This window comes from Onychostoma macrolepis, chromosome 20 (assembly GCF_012432095.1).
Source record: "Onychostoma macrolepis isolate SWU-2019 chromosome 20, ASM1243209v1, whole genome shotgun sequence".
In the NCBI taxonomy this organism is placed as follows: domain Eukaryota; kingdom Metazoa; phylum Chordata; class Actinopteri; order Cypriniformes; family Cyprinidae; genus Onychostoma; species Onychostoma macrolepis.
In genome coordinates this window covers 21,639,575-21,662,957 of record NC_081174.1, presented here as the reverse complement: position 1 = coordinate 21,662,957, position 23,383 = coordinate 21,639,575, and the positions used below count along the sequence as shown (strand labels likewise).

Sequence of the window (23,383 nt, the reverse complement as noted above, 5' to 3'; positions counted from 1 at the left end):
GTCTGCTACTTTAGCTGCAACACTGATGTCTGATTTCCCATTATTACCATTAGCATCAGTGAGGCATTCTGGGAATGACCTCCATTTCTGGTGGGTGGTTTGGTAGCCCAAGTGTGTTGAACTGCCAGTGTTGGCAAGTAGAAGTTCTTAGAGGTCAAACATTGAGATAGATAGATAGATAGATAGGTAGATAGATAGATAGATAGATAGATAGATAGATAGATAGATAGATAGATAGATAGATAGATAGATAGATAGATAGATAGATAGATTTAATATTAGTATTGACAAATATAAAGTATTTAGACAGGCTTTAAAGAGTAAATAATTAAATTGTAATTTTTAAACATACAAACACTACATAAAAATGTAGATTATTACTATATCATTTGTATTATTATATTTATATTATACTATATATTATTGCTCCTAATTCATATACTCTCAATGCTGATTATTATGAAAATGCCATAAAATAAATTTAAAAATATTTAACATACAATATGAAATATTATAAAAAATATAAAACATTTCAATTGTTTAAATATACATGTGTGTGTACACATATATGAAGTTAATTTAAAATTAATTCATATTCTTTGCGTTGCATTGATATATCTGTGTCTGAATGCACTCTTAAGTCTCATTTTGAAATGTCTCTTAGTGTGATTCTTCACAAATATCACCTATTAATTCATTTAAATTGGCAGCTATCTTCGACAGATTTGAGTGGCCCATTGCCCTCAAAGTGCTGTGTTGCCATGACATAACACTTCATTCAGACAGGAAACCATAAATAAAAACTCACGGCTAACAGCTCCCTTAATTCTGTAGTCTCTCTTTCTGCATTCTGCTCCCACTGTGCTTTTTTCTGTCTCTGTGTTATGTATATATATATATATATATGGGTCTGTATGTCAACACGTAGAGGACAAATATGTTTCTGGCCCCCCAACCATTCTTCAACTGTATTTTGTTAAAAAGTCTAGCTCTGTTAATTGCCCTACACAGGGCAACCAAACAATCACTACCACTTCATAGCAGCTTTTTAAAGGCAGACTCACATCTTTGATCCATCTGGAATTATTTGTGCACTTTAAAGGAGAAACACCTCAGGAAAGGATAAATGGAGACTTTGAGAAGACAGACTGATGCGTGGGCTCCATATGGCAGGCTGCGTGAACATGAGCTTGTGTTAAATTAAGATGGAAGATTCTTTGGCCCATGACCCGACCATATTCCTAGTTACAAGAAAAGCCTGTGAGCAACTTCTACCATCACCCAAAGAACAAGCAGCCTGAATTTGCAGTTCATACGTTCAAACATCAGAGCAATGTTAGATTGTGTGCCATACACAGCCTATAGGCAGAATAAATCTTGCACTTTTGCTTTTCGTTAATATTCAGATGTGTTGAGTGAAACTCTTAAGTGAAATCACTCCTACATCTGAATGTAAGACAAGAATGAACTCAGAACAAATGTGGTTTTATTAGATACAAGTCCTCCCCATTACTAAAACCACATTTATTGCGGGATTGAAGTAACATAATAATCTTGGTATGAGTTGTATTGACCATGTATGTCCTAAATGAGAAATTTGGAACATCACCCAACACCTTGCTAACAAGTTCTGCCTGGCTATCGAAAATTAAACAGGCAGATAAAGTTTCTTTTAGACATAATATATGAATCATATGGAATGATTTGAGAGAGAGAAAAATCATAGAAAAATGAATGATTCATTATGTGTTATATCATAAAATAGCTTTCTCTTTGCTGAGATAGGTATATATATATTCAACAAAACTACAGCTTCACAGTCCAATATGAAGAGATATTTATTTTGTGAGCATAATGAATGTGCACATTAATCAAGTTTTACATTTTAGACCATGTAAGGGAAACATGAAAAGCTTTGGCAGCATTCTCAGAACTTTGGCTAACGTTTTGGCTAAGTTGTATTTAAGTTGATGAACAATTTTTTTTAGTGTTAAAAGAACATTTGTTCATAGTTATCAAGTATTTAATGAAGTTTATTTGTTTGTTTATCTAACATTTTTTAAATGTTATTACTTGTTTCAGAACATTCCGAGAACATTCTGAACTAACGTTCTCATGTTTGCGAAATTATAAAATGTATTGTTCCCTTAATGTCATAACAATAAAAAAAAAAACTGGACGTTTTGAATATTCAGAGAACAGTCTGAAATAGTGTTTTTATAACTTAATGGAAACGGTCTTAGAACGTGTTTTTCTTAGCTGGGTAACTCAGTTGACAGCCATGTATGACTTATGGGCAGTTAAGTAGGAATCAGTGCAGGAACAGCAAGTGCACATCATGGCCTCTCTGTGACTTTTAGCCATCAATAAAATGCACTTCCCTTAATCAGTCAGGGAACGGGTCAAAAAGACAAACAGCCAATTGATGGTTGACCTCAAGGAAGGTCGAGGTCAATATGGGGATGATTAGGGGTCAAAGCTGTCAAAGACTGAACTTTAGGCAGATGTAATGGTTTCAGATCCCACATGTTTTGACTCTCCCACATTTGTGTCCGTCACAGAGAGGTCCTTTCTGTTTATGCTGCGAGACAGAGTTTCAGTTTCCAGTCATGGCCATCTGCAAAGAGTTTACGGGACCAGAGACGGATCTGTGTGATGTCATGCGTTGATTAGAAAAGACAGAAATTATCCTGTGATCATTTGCTGTCTCTTTCACTGTATGTTTAGCATAAAACTCTGCCACTCTCTCTCCTTTAACCCATCTCTGATATTTCTAGAACGTATGCTTTTAGTTCAAGTAAATAATGCTGAAAAATAACCAAAAATGAATTGGTGAGTTTTGGAACAAATGACATATTCAAATCAATGAGCAGTGCAGGTGAGTTGGATTAATGTATTATCTCACATTTATCTTTGCTGTTGGTAATATTTATGTGATATTGCCCAAAACGAGGATTTTGGTCTCAAAGATTTACATGTCTAATAGAAAACAAGATGAATCACGTAACATTTTAAAATAATGTAAATTCTTTCTTAATACTTAATGGGTTACAATAATTACAGATTTTAAGATTTCTATCATTAAAAATCTTATGTGAACAGTGCCTAATTTTTATGCACTGTCCCACCTGGCATGATGTGGCATTGATTGACATAATTAACCTGTGTCTTGTGACTTAAGTTATTAGAGGTCACCAGATCAAGACGATTTTGGCATGGCTCCTGAATAATGTCTCCTGAATCTAACTCTACACTCTATATTTGTGCCCAAACCGCTTGAATTAGCAGTTTTGCTCAGAGACCGGTCCAGGCTCTGATCCAGGACTTCACTGCACGTCTCCTGTAGGCTACAGCCACCCACAGCACATCTGGCAGAACCTCAGACATACAAAACAAATATCAAGATGAAACAAGGGTAGTTTGAGTAAGAAACTTGAGACAATAAAGATGGTTCCACAGCAATGCTTTGTAGGCAGAAATAGATGGTAAATAGTTGAGAAAGGCCTGATTTTTATAGAGAAAATGGATGCATATGTTAGTGTAAGCAAATGAAACAATTTCAGCAATCATTTCATAGGAAATACTAGATGCATGCCCCTCCTATGTATTTGGCGCAAATAATAAAATAATGTAAATTCTGTCATAATTTGCTCACATTCATGTTGTTCTAAATCCGTATGATGTTCTTGCATGTAGTACAAAAGAAGATATTTGGAATCCTTACACAAAAGGGAATTAATTACTTCAGAAAACAAACAATTTAAAACTAATTTAAGATTATACATGATTAATCTTAAGATTCTAATCTACATAAATGGTCTGAACAGTTAATGAAAAACATTCTAAAGTGATCATTTAAGTATATTGGAGTGATGTCTGTTTTTGTTTAACTTCAAACAGATGTTTAACTTGCACATTTCCGATTCCTCTTTCTGATTCTGGTTCCTTAACAATTCCATTACTGATTCTTTTGAATTTGAAGAGAGTCAGTACTAAACTAATTTACAATAAATCTTGCAAGCTTTAAGTACAAATTATTAGTTCATGGAGTTGGACATGACGGAATTCTTAACTTGCAGTTCAGGACATGAGTCAAATTAATTGAAAAAGTGCTCCAACTGATTTGTATGTATTTGTGATTCACTAAAAAAGAACTGACTCTGAGTCTTTTGCTCAGGAATCAGACTTCACTGGTTGTGTTGTATGTTTAGAAACAGTTCATAAGACTAATTAGCTTGGGAATTGTACTAAGCACAATTTGTACATAGCAAGGACATCGGTAAAATAGTCCATGTGACATCAGGGGTAATTTTACGAAGCTACGACAATATTTTTTGTGCGTAAAGAAAACAAAAATAACGACTTTATTCAACAATTCTTCCATTGTGCGAGATTATCTTGACGTATGCGCTTGCTTCCACAAAAAGTATTCTCGTAGCTTCGTAAAATTACGGTTGAACCCCTGATGTCACATGGACTATTTTACTGATGTCCTTGCTACATTTCTGGACCTTGATCGTGGTAGTAACCTTGCTGTCTATGGCAGGGTCAGAGAGCTCCCGGATTTGATCAAAAATATCTTAATTTGTGTTCAGAAGCTGAACCGAGGTCTTACGGGTTTGTAACGCCATGAGGGTGAGTAATTAATGATAGAATTGTCATTTTTGGGTGAACTAACCCTTTAAGTATGCTGTTCTGAAAACTGCACGCACCGAACCATGAAAATCACTAAATCCCTAGCTATATATGTGTGTATATTTGGCTTGCATTTGTTAACATTTCAGCTGCAAAAAAGCCCAGTATAGTTTTAGCACTATTTGTTTGTGGACCAACATAGTTCTTGCATTTGTTCTCCATCTCTCCCAGTGGTCTTCTAAAAGTTCATTAATGAACATCTGGTCATAATTCTTGAAGTGTACCCATCAGCAAGATGGAATTGGCCCACCCCGAGCCCCCATCAGCAGCCACTCTGTGCCTGCAGCCCACTCACCCCACCTCAAGATGCACTCAACACCAGCCGCAAGGCCTAGAATAGTTTATATGGGATTTTTAATGTATTTACTACAGGAGAAACTGGCACAGTCACAGGCACCTTCTTCCATACAAGCATGCCACTGTTGCGCGCACCCCACCCAACCGCAGCCCCCTAATGTGAAGAACAGTTACTGTAATGCATTTGTTCTGTTGTTATATTACACACACATACGCCTGGGTGATTTACTGCCTCTATCTACTTTATGAATGTAATTAAACGTTTACAGTTATTTTGCGTTGGAGGAAAGTGCTGCCTGTGTGTTTTGTGGAAGGTTTACAGCAGCGTGAGATGTTGTTGAGTTTTAACAAGAGGCCACAGGCTTTCTTTGATGTATCAGAAACATGGTGAGCTTGTCCATCGCAAGACAGCAGTGTTGATTATGGGTTTGCTTTCCTGTTTTTTACCATCTGAAATCATTTAATTATCCTCACGTAGTCGAGTCGGCCTTGTATGGGACAAAACAAAACCATAACCGCTGTAATAAAACACTTGTTTGGTTTAACCTTCAGCAAAGCAAATGAGCTAAACAACAGCTGTGTATGCAGTTTCAAAACTTACATGTCTGTATGTCAACAGGTTTTCCTCTGTCGATGATACTTAGTTGTAGTTTATGTTAAGGACTAATATGTTTGACTAAGGACAGAACAGACTAAATCAAAACAGGTTAACAAATGTTAGCTGTGCTTATTGTTTTATTTCTAGTGGCCTGTAATGTAATGCTGAATAATATGAGTACATAATGGCTAATATTTCCCAGGACACAACTGTGTTACTGTCAGACACAGTGGGTTATATTTTGTCATTTTCATATTACATCCTGAATTAAATCTGGAATAAAAATTAATTAAAACTGTATAGATGGACAAAAAAAAAACCTACTAAATATGTCAAAAACACACAACAAAATGATTAAAATTCAAATAAAAACAAGATATAAAAATAAAAGCTGAGTAAAAATGTTAATAACATCTATAATAGTATTTCAGTTATACTAAAACATATAAAACTAATGATGGCAATCAGTGTAAACTTTTTATCAGACTAACTGCATGATAAGCTGATTAATTTTTCATATTATTTTCTTGTTAAATTCATTTTATAGAAATATAAAACATTTATGCAAACAACTTTTAAGGGTTTCCATCCCTTAGCAAATCCATAGTGAATTTAATCCAAAATTGTGTCCTCTGTAGAGTAAATGTTCATATATGGGTCTCCTTAAATTGTGGGTGGTAAGTCATAATTATTCAGCCCTGGCAGCCATGACAGACATGCTGTCATCAGTACATGGTACAGTGTGGAGGATACACGTCAATCAGCCTCCAACCTCTGGCAGTTCTCATTATGTACATTTGCCTGACACTGTCAAGAGACTTTGTGAAGGTAAACTAGTTTTTTCCCTTGTTAGATACTGGAGAGTTAAAACGACATGCAGCCAGCGAGGGATCCTGAAAATGTGGTTTTGCTTTAGCTCAGCTGAATTCGAAGAGAAGGCAAACTAAAAGCATCTGTCTTTATTTTAGTGTAAGTTATATGTATACAAAACATGCCTAACTTCACCAATTTTCCTGTGACGTTCTTAACTGGTTTAATTTGTTACATATTTATGGCGTGGTGTTAGAGCCGTATGTTTAGTGTATGATGCACATAGCAAGACTTTAAAAGCCGTTGCTTGTAAAATCTCTATAGTGATGACACAATTAATGCTGCTATGGGAGTTTCATGGGGCAGTCTAGTTTTTCCTTTTGCGTTATCAAACAGAATAGATAAAAATAAAAACAAAAGAAACATATGCTACAAAAAAAGAAAAAAAAACTGGTCTGTCAATCAATTATTTTTATTATTGTTTTATTGTTGTATTTTTATTTTTTAACCAAAATTTAATTCGCAATTAATTTACATTTTGTGCATTTTTATTATTTTCCCTTCATTTTTTTCCCTTCTCTTCTCACTATATAATGAAATTGTGGTTACGATAACGAAACAATGAATGAATTAATATTTGCTGAATGTCCTCAAGACTAAGACAAAAACATTCAATTGACTTTACAATGAATTTTCTCACCCATGCAATTAATTGCATTAAATTAAAGTGCTGAATTAATTTGATATAAATTCTAAACATTTATTGCATGGCTACAATAATGTCAAAGATACATATGGTTTGAAATTGTGCTATGGCCTAATATTGCAACATCTAAAATAATTGCAACAGCACAAACAAGCCAATGCTAAAAATGGCAAATGAAGCACATTCAGGAACACACACATTCAGTAAACAAATTTTGACACTAAACAGGTAAATCATTTCACAACTGACAGTGTGCCCTGAGGGTCCTGTCTATGACGATTCACTTGGAAAAACTTCATTTAACCACTAATGGGAAACAAACCTCTCACAGAGTTAATGAGGTTAAGTCACTATTTTCCTTGTTCATTCAGCTCAAATGAAAAATAACCAAGAGTGACAGAAACAGATGGAATCAGATCTCAGTGGCCTGCTGATGAACTGTCACTCAGGGAAAAAAACACTCAATTTTCACTTCCCGCACTTCATTTTTCTTCCCTGATGAAGATCTGTCACACACAGCCTCAAAATCACGCTTTGAGCATCAGAAGGTCTGTTTGCATGAGAGCAGGAGCAGAGCATGTGTTTGTAGTCGAGTCATATTTGTGTTTTCAGTTAAAAGAGTGAACAAAAGCATGCAAATGTCCATGGTGTGATATTCAAGAGGAGAGATTTTCTCATTGTTTGCCATGTGTGATTACGTCAAAGCAAACTTTAGAGTCACTCAAGAGCCTTGAGGAGTAATTTTTTGGATGTCTGTCCCCTGAGATGTCGGATTGAATAAGATGTCTCCCTGTTGCCTCTCACCACAACAGGAAGGAGATACTATGCTTTTGCTTTATGTTCATGGGAAAATACAGAGAGAGCACTAGATCTCCAGCAACCCACGGCTTTCACACTGCATGTCTGTGACAGCTGTATTGGATTAACTGATTGACTCATTACGGTAACTGCCGAGAAGTGACGGAGTCAGCGAGTAGATAAACAAGGCTCTCTGGAATACTTCATTCCGATTGGTCAATCACGCCATCCAGCGGCCTGTTTTCTTATTAATTTTACCAGCGATCATGGCAACTCTGTACAAATTAAACGAGCGCTACTTTCAAGCAGTGATGGGAGAAAAAAGGCTTTTCAAAACTCTGAATCAATTCAACCAATTGCTTTGCAAAAAGATTCACCATTTAAAGCACTCAAAACACTGCTTCTGGTCAAAACGGTGTAAATGCAAAGTGGACACAACTCAAACATTTACATATGTTTGTAATAAAGTATAACCTATTTAATGTAATCTACAAATAAATAAATACTTTATATTAGGCACTGCTTCATAAGTTTACCACATCATCGCCCTCTTGCAACGAACCATCAGAATTCAAGCTTTGAAACCTAGATATGAATCTAGAGATGAATCTTTATCTGAGGATTATTCTAATTGAGAATAAGGAAGTTCGCACCACAACCATAACGACAATAAAACCACATCCTTGGAATCACTTTCCGAATGATTTTCTCCAGCTGATGAAAACATTGAGAGACAATCAGAATTTAGTCAACTTTAAAGGGGCCATGAACTGAGAAATCAAAACTCAGAACTTTCATGTTAGTCTAAAAACAGCTTATATTGAAGCCAAATCTGCCAAAATAACATGTTGTGGAATCTACAACTCTATGATGACATAGTGTGTCTAAACACCGTTTAGCCCCGCCCACTGATTCGTGCATGTAGTGTAAATAACAAGAGAGGCAAATGTAGGCCTACACAGAAACTAAACGATAAACTTTATTTTGAATGAAGTTACAGACTGTGTCAGTAAGAATTAACTTGGTCCTTTGTCCACTTCGTGTTACCACAGATTAGTTTACAAACAAGACACAATTTGACGCAGGATTTTCAGAAAGATTGAAACTAAAAGACGACGCTGTGCCGACTATATTGGATCCAGTTTTGCTTTATCTGTTATTACAGATCGTTTGATTTGTACTGAGTATTTATGCGTTTTTAAGCTAAATCACAGCAGCATCTATCTATGAAGGATGTAGCCTGTCAAATATACACAACTATTAGCCTAATATGAGCATTTACTTCCGAGTCTACAATCTGCCACGCTTATTCAAAGAGAGCGCTCTGATGAAGGGGGTTAAAAACAGGACAGAAAATACCATATTGCTTCTTAATTATGGTGTTTTTTGATGTAAAAAAATCTTGATAACATTATAAGTGGACCTCAGAGAATGGTACAAAATAAAAAACAAAGTCAGGTCATGACCCCTTTAAAGCTCACGCATATGACTGTATCTAACTGGTGTGGACGCTAATATAGTTATTGTTAGTAATCTTTATAGTTATCGTTCTTGTTGTGAATGGGCCTTTTCACATTTACCCTAACAATCTCTTTCCCACAAAAATGTACATGTGCCTTAAATCACTCAGCAAATAGCTTCATTTAACACAGCGTGATACCGTGCAACTCAGATCTGTTTGCTTCTGTCAGCTTTGCTTTGCAGTGATGACTCCTGAAGGTCTTTGTCACAATTTACCCTCAACAGCACTAAATGATGAGTAATAAAAATATTTTCTCCTACCACGAGGAGGCTGCCCAGGCGCTGTTTGAAAGGTCTAATATTTTCCAACCCATATGTCCGGCACTTTTTACAGTTGGCGTCAGTGCATGGAGAAGGTCTAAGTGCAGGCACTTTGAAGTGTTTGTGGTGTCGCCACATCTGCCAACAAGATGTGTTTGCGTGGGATATGGAGCTGAGTTTAAGCCTGGGGATTCAGGGGTTGTCGGTATTCTTTAACGTCATGTGACAATGAACAACATCTCTTTCCTGGTGAGAGAGACTCATAAAATATGACCGTTTATGTTAAGAATCTGCAGGGTGTCTGCATTTTAATTTGTGTTAATATGGTCATTGAACAAGATAATAAGGATTACGTGGAAGTCATTGACGGGAAGTGACTACATCCATTTTCCTAACATCATTTGGATTAGCTTAATACATCCTGAGTAATAAAACTAAAATTGCTCCTGTCAAATTGTCCTAAAACATGGGTACGGAAAATGCAGAGAGCTGTCAGTGCAATTTCTCATGCCAGTGAATGTCCTAATCCTTTCACACATTCCAAATTTGGGATAGAAATAACAAAGAAATTGATTTCAAGGCCGCTTTTAAAACTCCAGGTTCCATTTGGATCTTTAAATATAGTAACTGCTCGAGACCATGTCTGAGGTTCACTAGCGCCAGGCAGAGCCATCTCCATATTCCTGTTAACCTCTGCACCCACAATTATGACTACAACAGAGGCTGTAACACAGTTAAATGATGGCAAAACCACAGAAACTGTAGTTTAATCAGGAGTTTATAGAGCCAGTTTCTGCTGTGCCCATATCTGACACACTGCAAAGCATTTTCACAGTTCATTAGAATGACTTTGCCAAAAGCGGCTGGCCTTGGGGTGTTATTTTCCTCTATAGCTTCAGTCTCGCTACCAAGTGCCAATCCCGACAGCAGCTCTGCCATTTGTTACCATTATTAAAGTCATATTTCTCAGCTCGGTTCATAAATCGTACTTGAAATTGGTGAGCGAGCTGCCTGCTCTCTCATTAGCAGGGGCTTTGCTGTGGCCTGGAGACGGCTGTTTGCTTAGAAAGATTCTGCATTCTTTGGTTGGAGCCAACCAATGTGAAATTAATGAAACTGAATCAACATGTTGTGAGCTGTAAATGTAATTGCATTAAGCTTAAATGTACTCAGTGATGTTGGTAACAGCAGATGTTTTTTTTTGTTGTTGACCAAAGTGACTTACAGTACATTAAAAGTACAAATAACTTTGAACGTTAAAACTTTTCTTCAGCAAGGACATATTAAACTGATTAAAAGACTTTTATAATGTTACAAAAGATTTCTATTTCAAATAAATGCTGTTCTTTTCAACTTTGTATTCATCAAAGAATCCTTCTTTAAAGAATTATTCTTCGAAACCATCCTGTTGTCTTTTTTTGAATCTGATCATTTTTTTCACTATTTTACTGTGGCAAATGTAAGCGTATCCATACACATCACAGGAATTTCTTAACTAGTAAAATGACATCGAATTTAAATATTGAATATACATCCAAAATTAATTTCAATTCTAAACATTTTGATCACCAGCCGTATTTCGAGCCACCTTTTTTTCCCCTTCCAAACTGTTTTCCTCCCAAAGAAAAATGAATAATAGACTGTTGGCATTATCCCACAAGTTATTATACAAACCAAGTCTGAACCCCCAGTGGGGAAAAATGAGCTCAGCTCCAGAAGATCAAGAAGCAGGAAATACCTGCCGCTACATCCACTCTTTTTTGGTCCTGTTAGATTTAATGACTCTCTCAGGCTTTCTCTATATTTTGTTCTCTTATTTACTTTCTCTCATGGTGATCTGTTCTCACGAGCCAAGCTGCAATACAATGTAGTTCACCACAAAACAATCTGAAAAGAAAGAGACTGTTCTCAACAACAAAAACACCCCCCCTTGCTGTGGAAACCAATAGTGAATCATGAACCTAAATAGCTTTGGAGGAAAATGGTTCAGGCAGGCTCAGTGTGCATGTGAGAGTTATTTTGGCTCATTATTGTGTAATCTGAAAGGTTAGTGAATTGAAACCAGCATGAGCAATGATTCTTCTAAAGCCAGAGAGGAAAAGAAAATGCCTATAAGGTGATTATACAAGTTTTTTACAAACAGCAAAACCAACAGATTACAAGAGACGGATTGTGTTGTTACCCGCGCCTTTGAATCTAATTGGGTGGGTTTACAATTAAACTTTGTACAACGTCATTAAATTAGGTGCTACTTGTAGATAATTAGCTTGAGTTAGTTAATAGGCTTGCACATATAATTTCCTTCCCTTCTTTGTCATCTAATTTAGCTGGAAGACCCTGCAAAGAAGTGAAATAGTGATGTTTTCCTCAAACTTAAACTAGGATATAGCATACGAAACAAGCTTCTGGCTTAGTTGTGGTAGAACTAACACATGTTACTAGTCAGGCTAGTAGCTAAGGCTGTGCTAATTAGGAAAACAGGCATAAAATCTAAAGGCAACCTTGTTTACTGTTTGTGCCAGTGTGGTACATTTTTATCCCCCACACTGTAAAAGCCCAATCCAGTCACAAGGACAAATGTCTGACCTCAGCAACCAATCAACCACATCAGGCTAGGCCAAACAGGGTCACATGATCATTGATGAGGCAGCCGTGGTTTGCGGCTGACATTTTAAGGTGACTGTGGCGAAATGCATTCTCCTTAATAGTACCAGTCTGACCGCATTGAGGAACCAGACAATTCTGAAGCATTATGGTGAAGTGAACATCCATTTCAAACCCTGATGATCTTCAACAGGGATTCCCAACTTTTTTTTTTGTCAGCTGAACCCCTTTAACCTAAAATATTTACCTATATCCTCTTAAATTTTAAGTTAATATTTGAATAATGTAATGAAACATTCGCATGTTCTCTGATGTCAGTGTAATAGTCACATGACACGGAGGCAAGCAAATAAAAAAATTCATATTTTCTAGTTGTTTTAGTTTACTAATGTTTTTTTTTTTTTTAATTGTTATATCCTGTATGTATATGTATACAGTGTGTTCAGTGGCATACTGACATACTGATTGTTTAGCTGATGAAACATTTTTCTGAGAAAAAAAAGGAAAATTCGTTGATAATTTCAATATGGTGTCTAACCTAGGGTTTATGGTGTGTCTTTCTACTCACTATGATGGTAAATCTTTACAATAAAATTAGTTACAATGACTGTCAGTGGAATAATAGAAGCACAGTTCAATATTAAATTCACTAAATGTGCAAAAATAAATTATCGGAGTTATGTTTGGGGTACCAACCCTGTTTTACAATCCAGATTTTAATCAGAATGAATATTCCCCATTGGTCGCCCTACCTGTTAGCCCCGTCCCAAACATGTGCCATTGGTTGAGCCAATATTGCATGTTTTGACAGAGGGTCAAAGCTTTGACAGAGGATGTAGAGAACCAAAAAACTGTTCCTTAAAATGCACTTCTTTGTCATCTTCCATCATCTGTGTCACAAATTAAACCAGTGCAAAAAATCATAGAATCGAAAGTGTTTATTAGGTGTACCCTTTAAAATCCCTCATTCCAAAGGGCCCTTTGAAATTGAAAAGACCCTTCATTATAGTGGCTATGATTGTTCTCATTCCGAAGTGCCCTTCGCAGGCAAACTGATCCTGTTTGGTACGCAGCGACAGTGTTTGCACAGTTTTGGGGGGAATCTACAAATGGCTTAGGCCTCTGCAAGAAACCTTAAAATTCCATCTAAATCCATCATGTTGATGTAATTTGTCAGAGTTTGAACAGTTTGGAGATCAAATTAATGTAATCACCAGTACATGATAGGGGGCAGTGCATATCTGAATAAACTATTGAATATCAGCATGGCCTATAAAAAGTATGTGTAACTGAGCTCTAGCCTTTGAGCTGACATGTAGAATAAGGTTGAGAGCCCGTACCAGACAACACGTTGTGAACGTTTATGGTTGTAACTCTGTCACTCTCCTGGCAGGGACCAGCCCCAAATCATAACCTTCATAATGATTTAAAGCGAAAATTTTGAGATTTAAATGCATTTTTTATTATTTTTCTTTTCTCAATCCCAAACCATAATATGTCAATCGGCTGTATCACATTTCAAAACCCTGAGGACCAATTTTCTTGGTATCAAGCCTGTAGTTATAAGACTTTGTGGATAAAGTCTAGTTACGAAAGGCATAAATTCTTATTAAATTAGATTGAAATGAGATTTGAAGAAACTTGCATAAACTTTGACACCACAAATGAGCATTCGTCTTTTTGAAAAATGAGAAATAATTGTTAAATAAACCTGAAACTTGATGTCGCTGTCCACTGCCAGCTCTAGGCACAGGATCATTTGTCGATAATTACTTGTGTCAGTGCAACACTCCCAGTTGTCTGTCAATGTTATGTTTGACTCTCTGTGCCTGGAGCTTGGCTCAATTCAGCTCTAATATGACCAAATTTATTAATGTTATTTCTGTTAATACAGACCATTAGCTGCCAGACTGCTTGTGAAGGAAACAAGAAAGATTAGACTTGATAGCAGAAACTGCCAGGTACGCTAACCATTTCTGAATAGGCGAATAGACATTTGGCTGCTATTTACATAGATTTATGAAAGAAATACGACTGCAGCCTGAGGCTGTTTTGAACTTTGAAAAATGTATTTGCAAAATCCCATGAGTGCAAGGAATTCACTTGGTAAAGAACCAGCGTAGATCACTCAAAAACATAACAGGCTGACTGCATTGCGTGCTGTGAGTGTTTGCGCTTTTTTTCTTGACAAACCACCTATTCACAGGGAAAAGGACCTGCTTGAATTTTTACACTGCACTGCTCAAGACATCTTTGTGAGGCTTATATGCTGAATATTTGAGGTGACTTGCTGATGCTCTTTATGCAGACACGTTCTGACAGATTTGGACAGAGCCCAAGGCAGATACAAAAGAGTAGTCTGTCAAAACCAGGGATAATTCCCTTCCTCTCTACAAAGGCACCATCTGAGAGCCATTTACCTAAACAGTGTGGTTTTTCATAGTTTGGGGAATACAATGACGTTTTGAACTTGTGGACATTATTTATCCCTCAGTTCTTTAAATATGTGAAGAGAAGTTCTGCTTTCAAAGACACCAAGAATACTTCAAGGAAATATCAAAATAATGCTCATTATCATATCTTTTTAAGCAAGCTAAAAGGTCCTTTAGAACTGTAAGTCATTTTATATTTTGCCCATTTTGCCTGTAAAAATAATGACAGCATGGTCTTTTAAGAACACAATTCTCCCACAACTTAAAGGAGTCATCGGATGCCCATTTTCCACAAGTTGATATGATTCTTTAGGGTCTTAACGAAAAGTCTATAACGTACTTTGGTTAAAATTTCTCAGTGGTAGTGTAAAAAAACGCCTTTTTTTTTACCCTGTAAAAAATCAGCTCTGTTTTCAGCAAGCTGTTTTTTAGTCCATGTTGCTTTAAATGCTAATGAGCTCTGTTGACCCCGCCCCTCTCTTCCGTGGGGTGACGAGCAGACTGCAAACTTCAGCAGCGAAACTGGATAACTAGCACATTATTAGGAATGGCGATTTGCAAAGATTCATAAAAACCCCAATACTCACTTCTCCTGTAGGTGAGGCTGGATCATGAATGATTCAAACGAACATAGACGCATTTATGCAGATCGGCGCATTCCCTTCAAAACGAAAGTAACGTTAATCCTCTGCCTCTTCAGCGACTCAGATGTCGGGAGTAAATGACGACTGCTATGTTCATTATTACATCCAACAACAAAACACCTCAATCGCTTAATTGGAGACATCTTGTCTTCCCCTGCACCGGAGTCAATACAATGGCGGACGGATGACAGCTCACTCAGGGCGGGTCTAAGGTAAGACGGGCTTGTCAATCAACTATCATGGGAGGGGCCTGTGCAGAACTACATCATTCTGACAGGAATCTCAGAACAGCCTGATTTGAAAAAGGGGATTTTAAAATAAGGATTTAAAAAAAAAACACTGGGTGGATTTTTATCATTATAGGATGGATGTGTACATACTCTTCCGACACACATTTATGTTCAAACAACTTGTAAAGTGAATTTTGCATCCGATGACCCCTTTAAAGCATTTGAGAGACATCATGACCAATGTCTCTGAAAAATCTTCACTAATGTGGTTCAGTGACTTATTGCTTTATGATGTATTGTTGTAAAAACAAGAAATGGCACTTAAACGGTTTTTAAAAAAATATTAAGATTTCTGTACTCTAAAAAACAAAAAATGACACAATGGCGGCAACATACTTAATTCTGTCAGTTACATAGATAACATAGACATAGACAACAGCATTACTTTATTGTAAAAAATAAATAAATAATTAATTTTACTTTACTTTATGATACTACAATAAATGTACAAAATATTAAATCTTTTTAAAAGGGTGATACAATTATATACATCTATTTGTTCCATTTCAACAAAAATGGAAATTATATATATTTTTAAAACAATCTACACTACAGATTTCTATCAAAGCCAAAATAACATGTTTGCACTTCTACATGATCTTAACCTTACATTTATATGAAGTAGAAACATAATAGACTGTTTTCACTGCTTTTCAAAACTGCAAAATTGGATGGTTACTAGTAAAAAAGATCCAAAGATTTCCATATACTGAAATTACTACAGTTTGACATATCAGCTGGTAAATGGAATAAAAAAATTAAAATCTGTATGCTTTTATAATATACTATACATGAGTGCATGTACAACATATCCATCTAAAAAACTTCTTTCCTTTAGCGCATGGCGATCATCCATACAGGCACGATAGCCTCAGGAAAGCCTTCCTGCTTTTCCACGTCCAGTATGGTGAGGCCTGCTGTCTGAATGATGTTCTTCATGATGTCCAGGTGGCGAATGATGCTGCTGTCAATGGGGTCCAGCTTGCATCCCTGCCGTGCCATGTTATCCTTAATGATGATCACACCGTTGGGCCTCAGGCTCTGCTTAGCACGCATTAAAAACTCCATCAGGTCCTTATCAGTAAGATGACCTGAGAAATTTAAAATGGTAGATGAATCATGTAATTCTTGACAAAAAGAAAGTGTGTAAATTTCAAAATGGCCACAGTCCAAAACTCATTTAGAAGATAGCGTTTATGCAAAGCTAAGCAACAGCTGTATGAAGTCCAGAATTCTTTATATTTTATATTATATGTAACTGCTTGTTGTATATGATGACGAGTCACTTAGGTGATTTAAAAAAAATCTGTCACCACCAGGAATTCATTTACTATTGAAAGTCTTTATATGGTTTTAAGCAGTTTCATATAGATATATATGCCGTCGGTGTCAAATGTACACAGACTGCAGTGAGGGAGATGAAACTGTATCCTGAAACAAAAGACTCTGACTAGCATTCAGCTGCTCTCATTACAGCAAATGGGCAAAGATAGCCTGCCCTGCACCTACTAAAATAAGCAAATGTAGGTGGGCAGAAAACACAGGTCAAATTAAAGTAGTAACTGCAGACAAAACATTACTGCAAAATATATGTCACATAACATAAAATAATCCATGAAAACAATCCATCCACTCACAGGCAACCCACTGCAGCCAGATGACATCGTATCTCTTTGTAGGTGGGGTGAATTCCTGCAGATTGTAAAGGTAGTAGGCCTCCACTTGGTCTGCGTAATCTCCGAGGTAAACCTCGTGAGCGTGGAGGATGAACTCTTCCATCATGTCAAGCATCTCCATGGATTCAAACACAGGAAACAGAACTCCTTTAGACACCCTCCCGATTCCACAGCCGCAGTCTAGTGCCCGCTTGGTGCCAGCCTTTCCTGGACCCTATTGAGATCATAAATAAGAATAATAAAAATAAAAAAAACACAATAAATGATTCATATAATTTTTTTCCCACTTATATTTGATGTTCAAAAATAATAAAGAATTATGAGTGCTAGTCCAGGTTCAGGGTCAAAGTTTCAGCAGAACAGCTGAACACTATTTTTGAAGCTAATGCTATTTGTCAACTTAGATGTGTTAATTAACCACATGTTCAAATAGTGTACAGTGGGGTTATTCTGATCTTGAGGTCTTGCTATTTAAAGAATATGAATAGGCAATATGCAATTAAAAATTATTGTCTGCTGTCATAGGCTCCCTAGTGAAAAAGTACAAGATTTTAAAAATACATTTATTTCATACTTAGTATAGTTCAAATCTATTATCATATTTACTGATATACTGCACAAGACTTACTGATATAAAAATTATATAATGAAACATTATTTGTAGTACTACTTGTGCACAATGCATATTTCTTAATATTAAGCCTAAAATGTGTTTTAATGTCACTATTGATGACTTACAATCAAATATTCTTCAGTATATCTTTAGTTGGACTTCAGCAATTTCCACACAATTAAAATGCGTTAAGCACAAAATTAGTTGTCCCAATTTGACTTTAGTATACAGGTTTAATATACCAAAAGTGCAACTGCAGGTAAAATTTTCATACATAAATATGTAAGTGTATTTGTACTAAGCATAAAATAAATGTATTTCAGATACATTTTAGTATATTTATTTTTCACTAGGGCTGTGTCTGATATATGAACTGATTAACTCTTTGATATATAAAAACAAATATTTGAAAGAATTGGTGTAGAAAAGATTATAATTTGTATCGTTATTGCATAAAAATGGCTAAAAAGTATTTTCTTGTAAAAGATAAATCCAATAATCTTTTTTTATTTACTTATAAAAAATGTTATAAGTTTATTTCAAATGTGAATAATACACATTCAGTAAGAAAGAGAAAATTTAAATTACATACAACAAACTTCTTCAGGAACTGTCTTGAGCCTTCAAGGTCAATCTCTGATATCTCCACAAAATCTCCCATCATGCCCTCCTCTGATGCCGGGACATCCTTGTAGAAGTTCTGTGCCCTGTAGTAAAACTGCTTCTCCCCTTTAATGTACTCACAAGTCACGGCATAGAGTTTCACTGTAGGGCAATAAATATATAGACAGTCACATAGCCACTAAAAAATAAGCTATTGATTTAATTACTAGAAATCTAATATTGTGCTGTAGTTGAAATACAAAGGTCAGCTGTAAGATCAAAGCATCTCAAGGGAAAATGTACAGTTATGAGATGAAGTTTCACAACAACACAACGTCTCACAACAACATTTAGTCATAAGTAGTTTTTTGAAAAGTACCAGTTATTGATAGCATTTGTTTATGCAACTTACAAGATTTTTTCTTTCAGCAAATGCGATTGAAGCATCAAGATACTGTTGGTATTGACAGTGTTGTACTACAGCGCAAAGGAATGCTTTATTGTTGGCACATTTAGGAGTTTAGATGAAGCAACTCAACATACGATACTCTGTCAGCATCAGTCTAATTTCACATTATTGAGTTCAGCTGGAACATCTGCTCTCTTGAATGGCTGGTCACTTAAAGGACAGACCAGTTATTAAGTCAAAGTATGTTTGGAAAGTTCGAGTCAAACATCGGATCACCAGATGATTAGCGGGAAGACCTTGCTGAAGGGTTAGAGAACTGGCAGGGGAAGTGGACTGTGATACTGAAATTGTGAGCAGGGTTTGATATGTGAACCACAAGTTTACTAGTTCAAAGTCAAAAATAGTAACACGCCCAGTGATTCCCTGTGGACTATTTTATTTTGGTCCTGTATATTTTTGTTGGCCCTCTTTATAGTTTAACACTCACTCATCTGCTTTGCCTTATTGGTCATGAGGCAACATTAAAACAACATGCGATATTAGGAAACATTTCAGCCAAAACAAGACATTAATACTAATTTTTTTCTGAGATAGTTGACCCAAAAATGCTAATTCTGTCATCCATTTACTCACTCATTCCAAACATGTTCTGCAGAACATAAAATATGATATTTTGAAAAATGTGTTTATTTATTCATTCCATACAATGTTCCATATTTTTTTTAATCTTCTTTTGTGTTCCACAGAATGAAGAACATCATAAAGGTTTAGAACAACATGAGGGTAAGTAAATGATTAAGTAAATGAAACGCTTTCTGAATTCATGTCAGTCTTTTTAAAAATTCCCTTTTGGTCTAAAATGCAATTAATGTAATTTATGATGCACTCAAAAATATTTTTGCTCCTAATGATTAAATGTATTGTAATTTATTACATGAATACATCATTTATTACATGAATTTCACTGATACTAACGTAACTTTGCTGTAACTGGGCAGGGCGTTTGCAGTTTCCAGTATATTAGGTAAATGTGCTTTTTTATGGGGGGTTTTCTTCCCACCAACACAATACACTATATAGGGTTAAAAACTACATTTTTTAAAACTACACGAGCTATTGCCTATTGCTAGGTTTTAGTTACCTGCAAGTTACTTTTTTGAGTAAAGTTCACAGTTTCAAATTTAAGAAACACTTTTTCAGTATGTTTCTTTTCACCTCAAATTACTATTCCTTTACATATCATTTAATACCAACTGTTCTTTATTTAATAAAGAGGATTTCCTCCACTGTGTTGTTGTACATGAGTAAAGGCCAAGGGTAAAACCTGTTGCTCTCTGTGTTTTAATACCAGACCAAACTCGACAAATAGTTGTGATTGAGTCTGTTAAAAGAAATCCAGCCTCTGAATCCAACCAGTAACTCAGAGTAACACTGACAGACTCATTTAATTGTTTCCACAGTTTACACTACCCAACATCTGATTAACTGTGTGGACAAGTAGAAATATAAGCTAACACTCATCAGACAAAGACCACTGTCAACAACACAACAAAACTACTTATGAACTCCATATCACCGTATAATATTCATAGCTGTTTAAAGTGGAACATTTGCTTAGTTTTTTTTTTTTTATGTTAATGGCTCAGGATCTTTAACACACAACCACCACCTCCAAAGCCTTTCAGTACTTTGAAATATGTGACCCTGGACCACAAAACCAGTCTTAAGTCGCTGGGGTATATTTGTAACAATAGCCAACAATACATTGTATGGTTCAAAATTATCGATTTTTCTTTTATGCCAAAAATCATTAGGATATTAAGTAAAGATCATGTTCCATGAAGATATTTTGTAAATTTCTTACCGTAAATGTATCAAAACTTAATTTTTGATTAGTAATAAGAACTTCATTTGGACAACTTTAAAGGTGATTTTCTCAATATTTAGATTTTTTTGCACCCTCAGATTCCAGATTTTAAAATAGTTGTATCTCGGCCAAATATTGTCCGATCCTAACAAACCATACATCAATGGAAAGCTTATTTATTCAGCTTTCAGATGATGTATAAATCTTAATTTCGAAAAATAGACACTTAAGACTGGTTTTGTCATCCAGGGTCACATATGCTGTTATTGCTGCTAATGCACCAACATAGTAAAGTCACAGCTGACATTTATTCAGTAAAATTTAAAGTATGCAACATGCATATACATGTGACGCAATGCTTAAAATAGTCACATTACTCTGCACACAGTTTAGTATGTACTGTATACTGTTAAGTGAAAATCGATTGTTCCTATTGGATATTGTGGTTTAGGCATAGCTGTTCGACATTATCATCTCAAATTTGCAAATGCAATGTTGAAGCAGCTTTAACAGGGACAGATATGTCAATAACATGAATATTAGTGGATGCAGACTAAATATTTTTTGTGGATTTGTTCTGACACCACGCCATACTTCAAATGTCTGCCTTACGGTTCTCATCCCAACAACATTGCAGGAAAACCTCAAAGGGTCATAATTCATTGTGCCACCCACTCCCACGTCTTACCCAGAGGAATCTGCTCCAGGAGGTACAGGTAGCTGCCGAAGAACTCCTTCCTCAGAGTATTGTGCAAATGGAAAGACATACTGTGCTTGCACATCTCATCATCCGTCTTCGCCCAGCGGTCTCGGAAAGCTTGATGCGTCCCGCTAAACTCCATAATGGAGGTGGAATCAGACATTCTGAATCTTCTGCAAAGTGGCTCAAAGCGTGTGCGATAATGTGTAGCTCAAGATGTCTCTGGAAGAAGTTCTGAAGACACCACGGTGCTGCTATATCTGTAGGAGGCCTCTGGTTATTGACCGGTTGAGCTTTCTTTTCTCAGCAGAGTGCTTAAAACTACCACATCTTATCAGATCACCTGCTTTAGGCCTGGGGTGGTGGAATGAGAAAGGGACGGGTAAGATTGCCTCAGAAGAGGGGTGGTGCCTTCTTCTCCAGTTCCAGAAGAAGCTCCTTTTCTTACGTTCCATAGACATATCCAGAATGGCATATTAGTGCATACCAACACATGAACCAGAGAGTCATGCATTCATTCACAGCTAGTGACAAGTGGCTTATGTAGTGGCTATTCTTAGTACTGCCTTCTCATGTTTGTATACACAGTATTGGTGGCAAGTTCACAGTGGTGAGGAAAGATCAAAGACTGATCTAATGCTGTTGCTGCTTACTGTCTGCATGCATTGACAAAAGCTACAATAGTGACACAATTGCTAAAAAAACACACAGTTTTTAGAGTTACACATATAAATTGTGTGAAAAAGCAGAGGTAGGGACAGAGAGAGAGAAATAAGATGGATAAGATATCAGGCCTCTCATCTTTAGTCATGTCAGCTCATGGGCCATGTGTTACTCATATGATTGCAGTTAGAAATTTAGATAAATTGCCAAATGATCATCACCTTAGTGTGATATTCAGTGAACCAAAACTGAACCAGTGCTTAAATTGGAAGTGCATGCTCAATGCAATTAGAGAAGACTGTTTATAAATAATACAGGTTCTAAAGTTGGTCCAAAAAGCCATATTAATAGGTAAATGTTTCAAACATTTTTTTTGAGTTTTAAAAAACAATCTAATAGAGTTCACCATACTTCCCTATCTGATTCATCACAGTATTTTTTATTTCAAGTTTTCTGAAATGTTATGTTTAAATATACAAATTATGCATTATTTAATTAAAAATGCACTCATTAAAAATTGCATCTACATTTCCAGAACAGAAATCTGAACATTGAATAAAGCCAGGTTCAAAATTCTTGTCTTGTTTTTATTTAGGCTATATACAATTAAGTATTTTGGATTTTCAATAGGCCCTACTTTCTTTTACATTTTTTTTTTTTTTTTTTTACAAATGCATAAATACTGGCAACAGTCAGAAAAACAAATTTCACCATGTTTTTAGAAGTTAAAGGTTATATAATCAGGTGAATGAGATATGAACAAATAATACAACTATGTTTGGTGTATGCAAGTGCTACTGAAGTGAAAATGTCTTGCCCAGCACATGAGAAAATGCCCTTTAAAGATATGCATTGTAATTGAAATCTACAGATGCAAATATAGGTCTATAAAATGTAATAAAACATTTAAATGTGTTCTAAACTTTCTAAGACTGTTTCTTCTAACAAGACATATCAAAACAAGACGTTTTTCTAATAGTCCAACAATTGTATAAAAACTGGGTTGGTGGTTAAAAAGTATTCTGTATTCTTACCAGAGCCGGACAGTAGTGAAGTATTTTTACTCTGCTTTAAAAGTACTTTTCAAGTCTCTGTACTTTATCAGTGTTTTTTTAGAAAATTTTACTTCACAACATTCCAAAGCATAATAGCCTATTGTACTTTTTACTGCACTACGTTTCATATTAAATATCATA

At 35.8% G+C, this 23,383-nt stretch overlaps 1 protein-coding gene and 1 long non-coding RNA gene across 2 annotated transcripts; one reads left to right on the top strand and one right to left on the bottom strand.

Annotated features, from left to right (window-relative positions):
- The first annotated feature begins 13,880 nt into the window (after positions 1-13,880).
- LOC131526567 (uncharacterized) lies at positions 13,881-21,600 on the top strand. The gene is made up of 3 exons (XR_009267490.1): positions 13,881-15,578; positions 19,704-19,740; positions 21,462-21,600. It is a non-coding gene; the product is annotated as an uncharacterized LOC131526567 (long non-coding RNA).
- On the bottom strand, positions 15,979-23,008 carry ntmt2 (N-terminal Xaa-Pro-Lys N-methyltransferase). The gene is made up of 4 exons (XM_058754903.1): positions 21,513-23,008; positions 18,538-18,710; positions 17,294-17,546; positions 15,979-16,747 (listed from the first exon to the last, which is right to left on the bottom strand). Exons 1-4 carry the CDS (start codon positions 21,685-21,687, stop codon positions 16,491-16,493), a joined length of 858 nt encoding a protein of 285 aa, XP_058610886.1. The 5' UTR covers positions 21,688-23,008; the 3' UTR covers positions 15,979-16,490.
- Positions 23,009-23,383: the final 375 nt, after the last annotated feature.

What these genes read in the sequence shown, in the direction of transcription:
- ntmt2 (XM_058754903.1), bottom strand. Translation starts at nt 21,687, where the DNA reads ATGTCTGATTCCACCTCCATTATGGAGTTTAGCGGGACGCATCAAGCT. An exon ending in AGTTCCTGAAGAAGTTTGTT is followed by an intron (nt 17,547 to 18,537) that starts GTATGTAATTTA and finishes TGATCTCAATAG; the next exon opens with GGTCCAGGAAAGGCTGGCAC. An exon ending in CTGGCTGCAGTGGGTTGCCT is followed by an intron (nt 16,748 to 17,293) that starts GTGAGTGGATGG and finishes TAAATTTCTCAG; the next exon opens with GTCATCTTACTGATAAGGAC.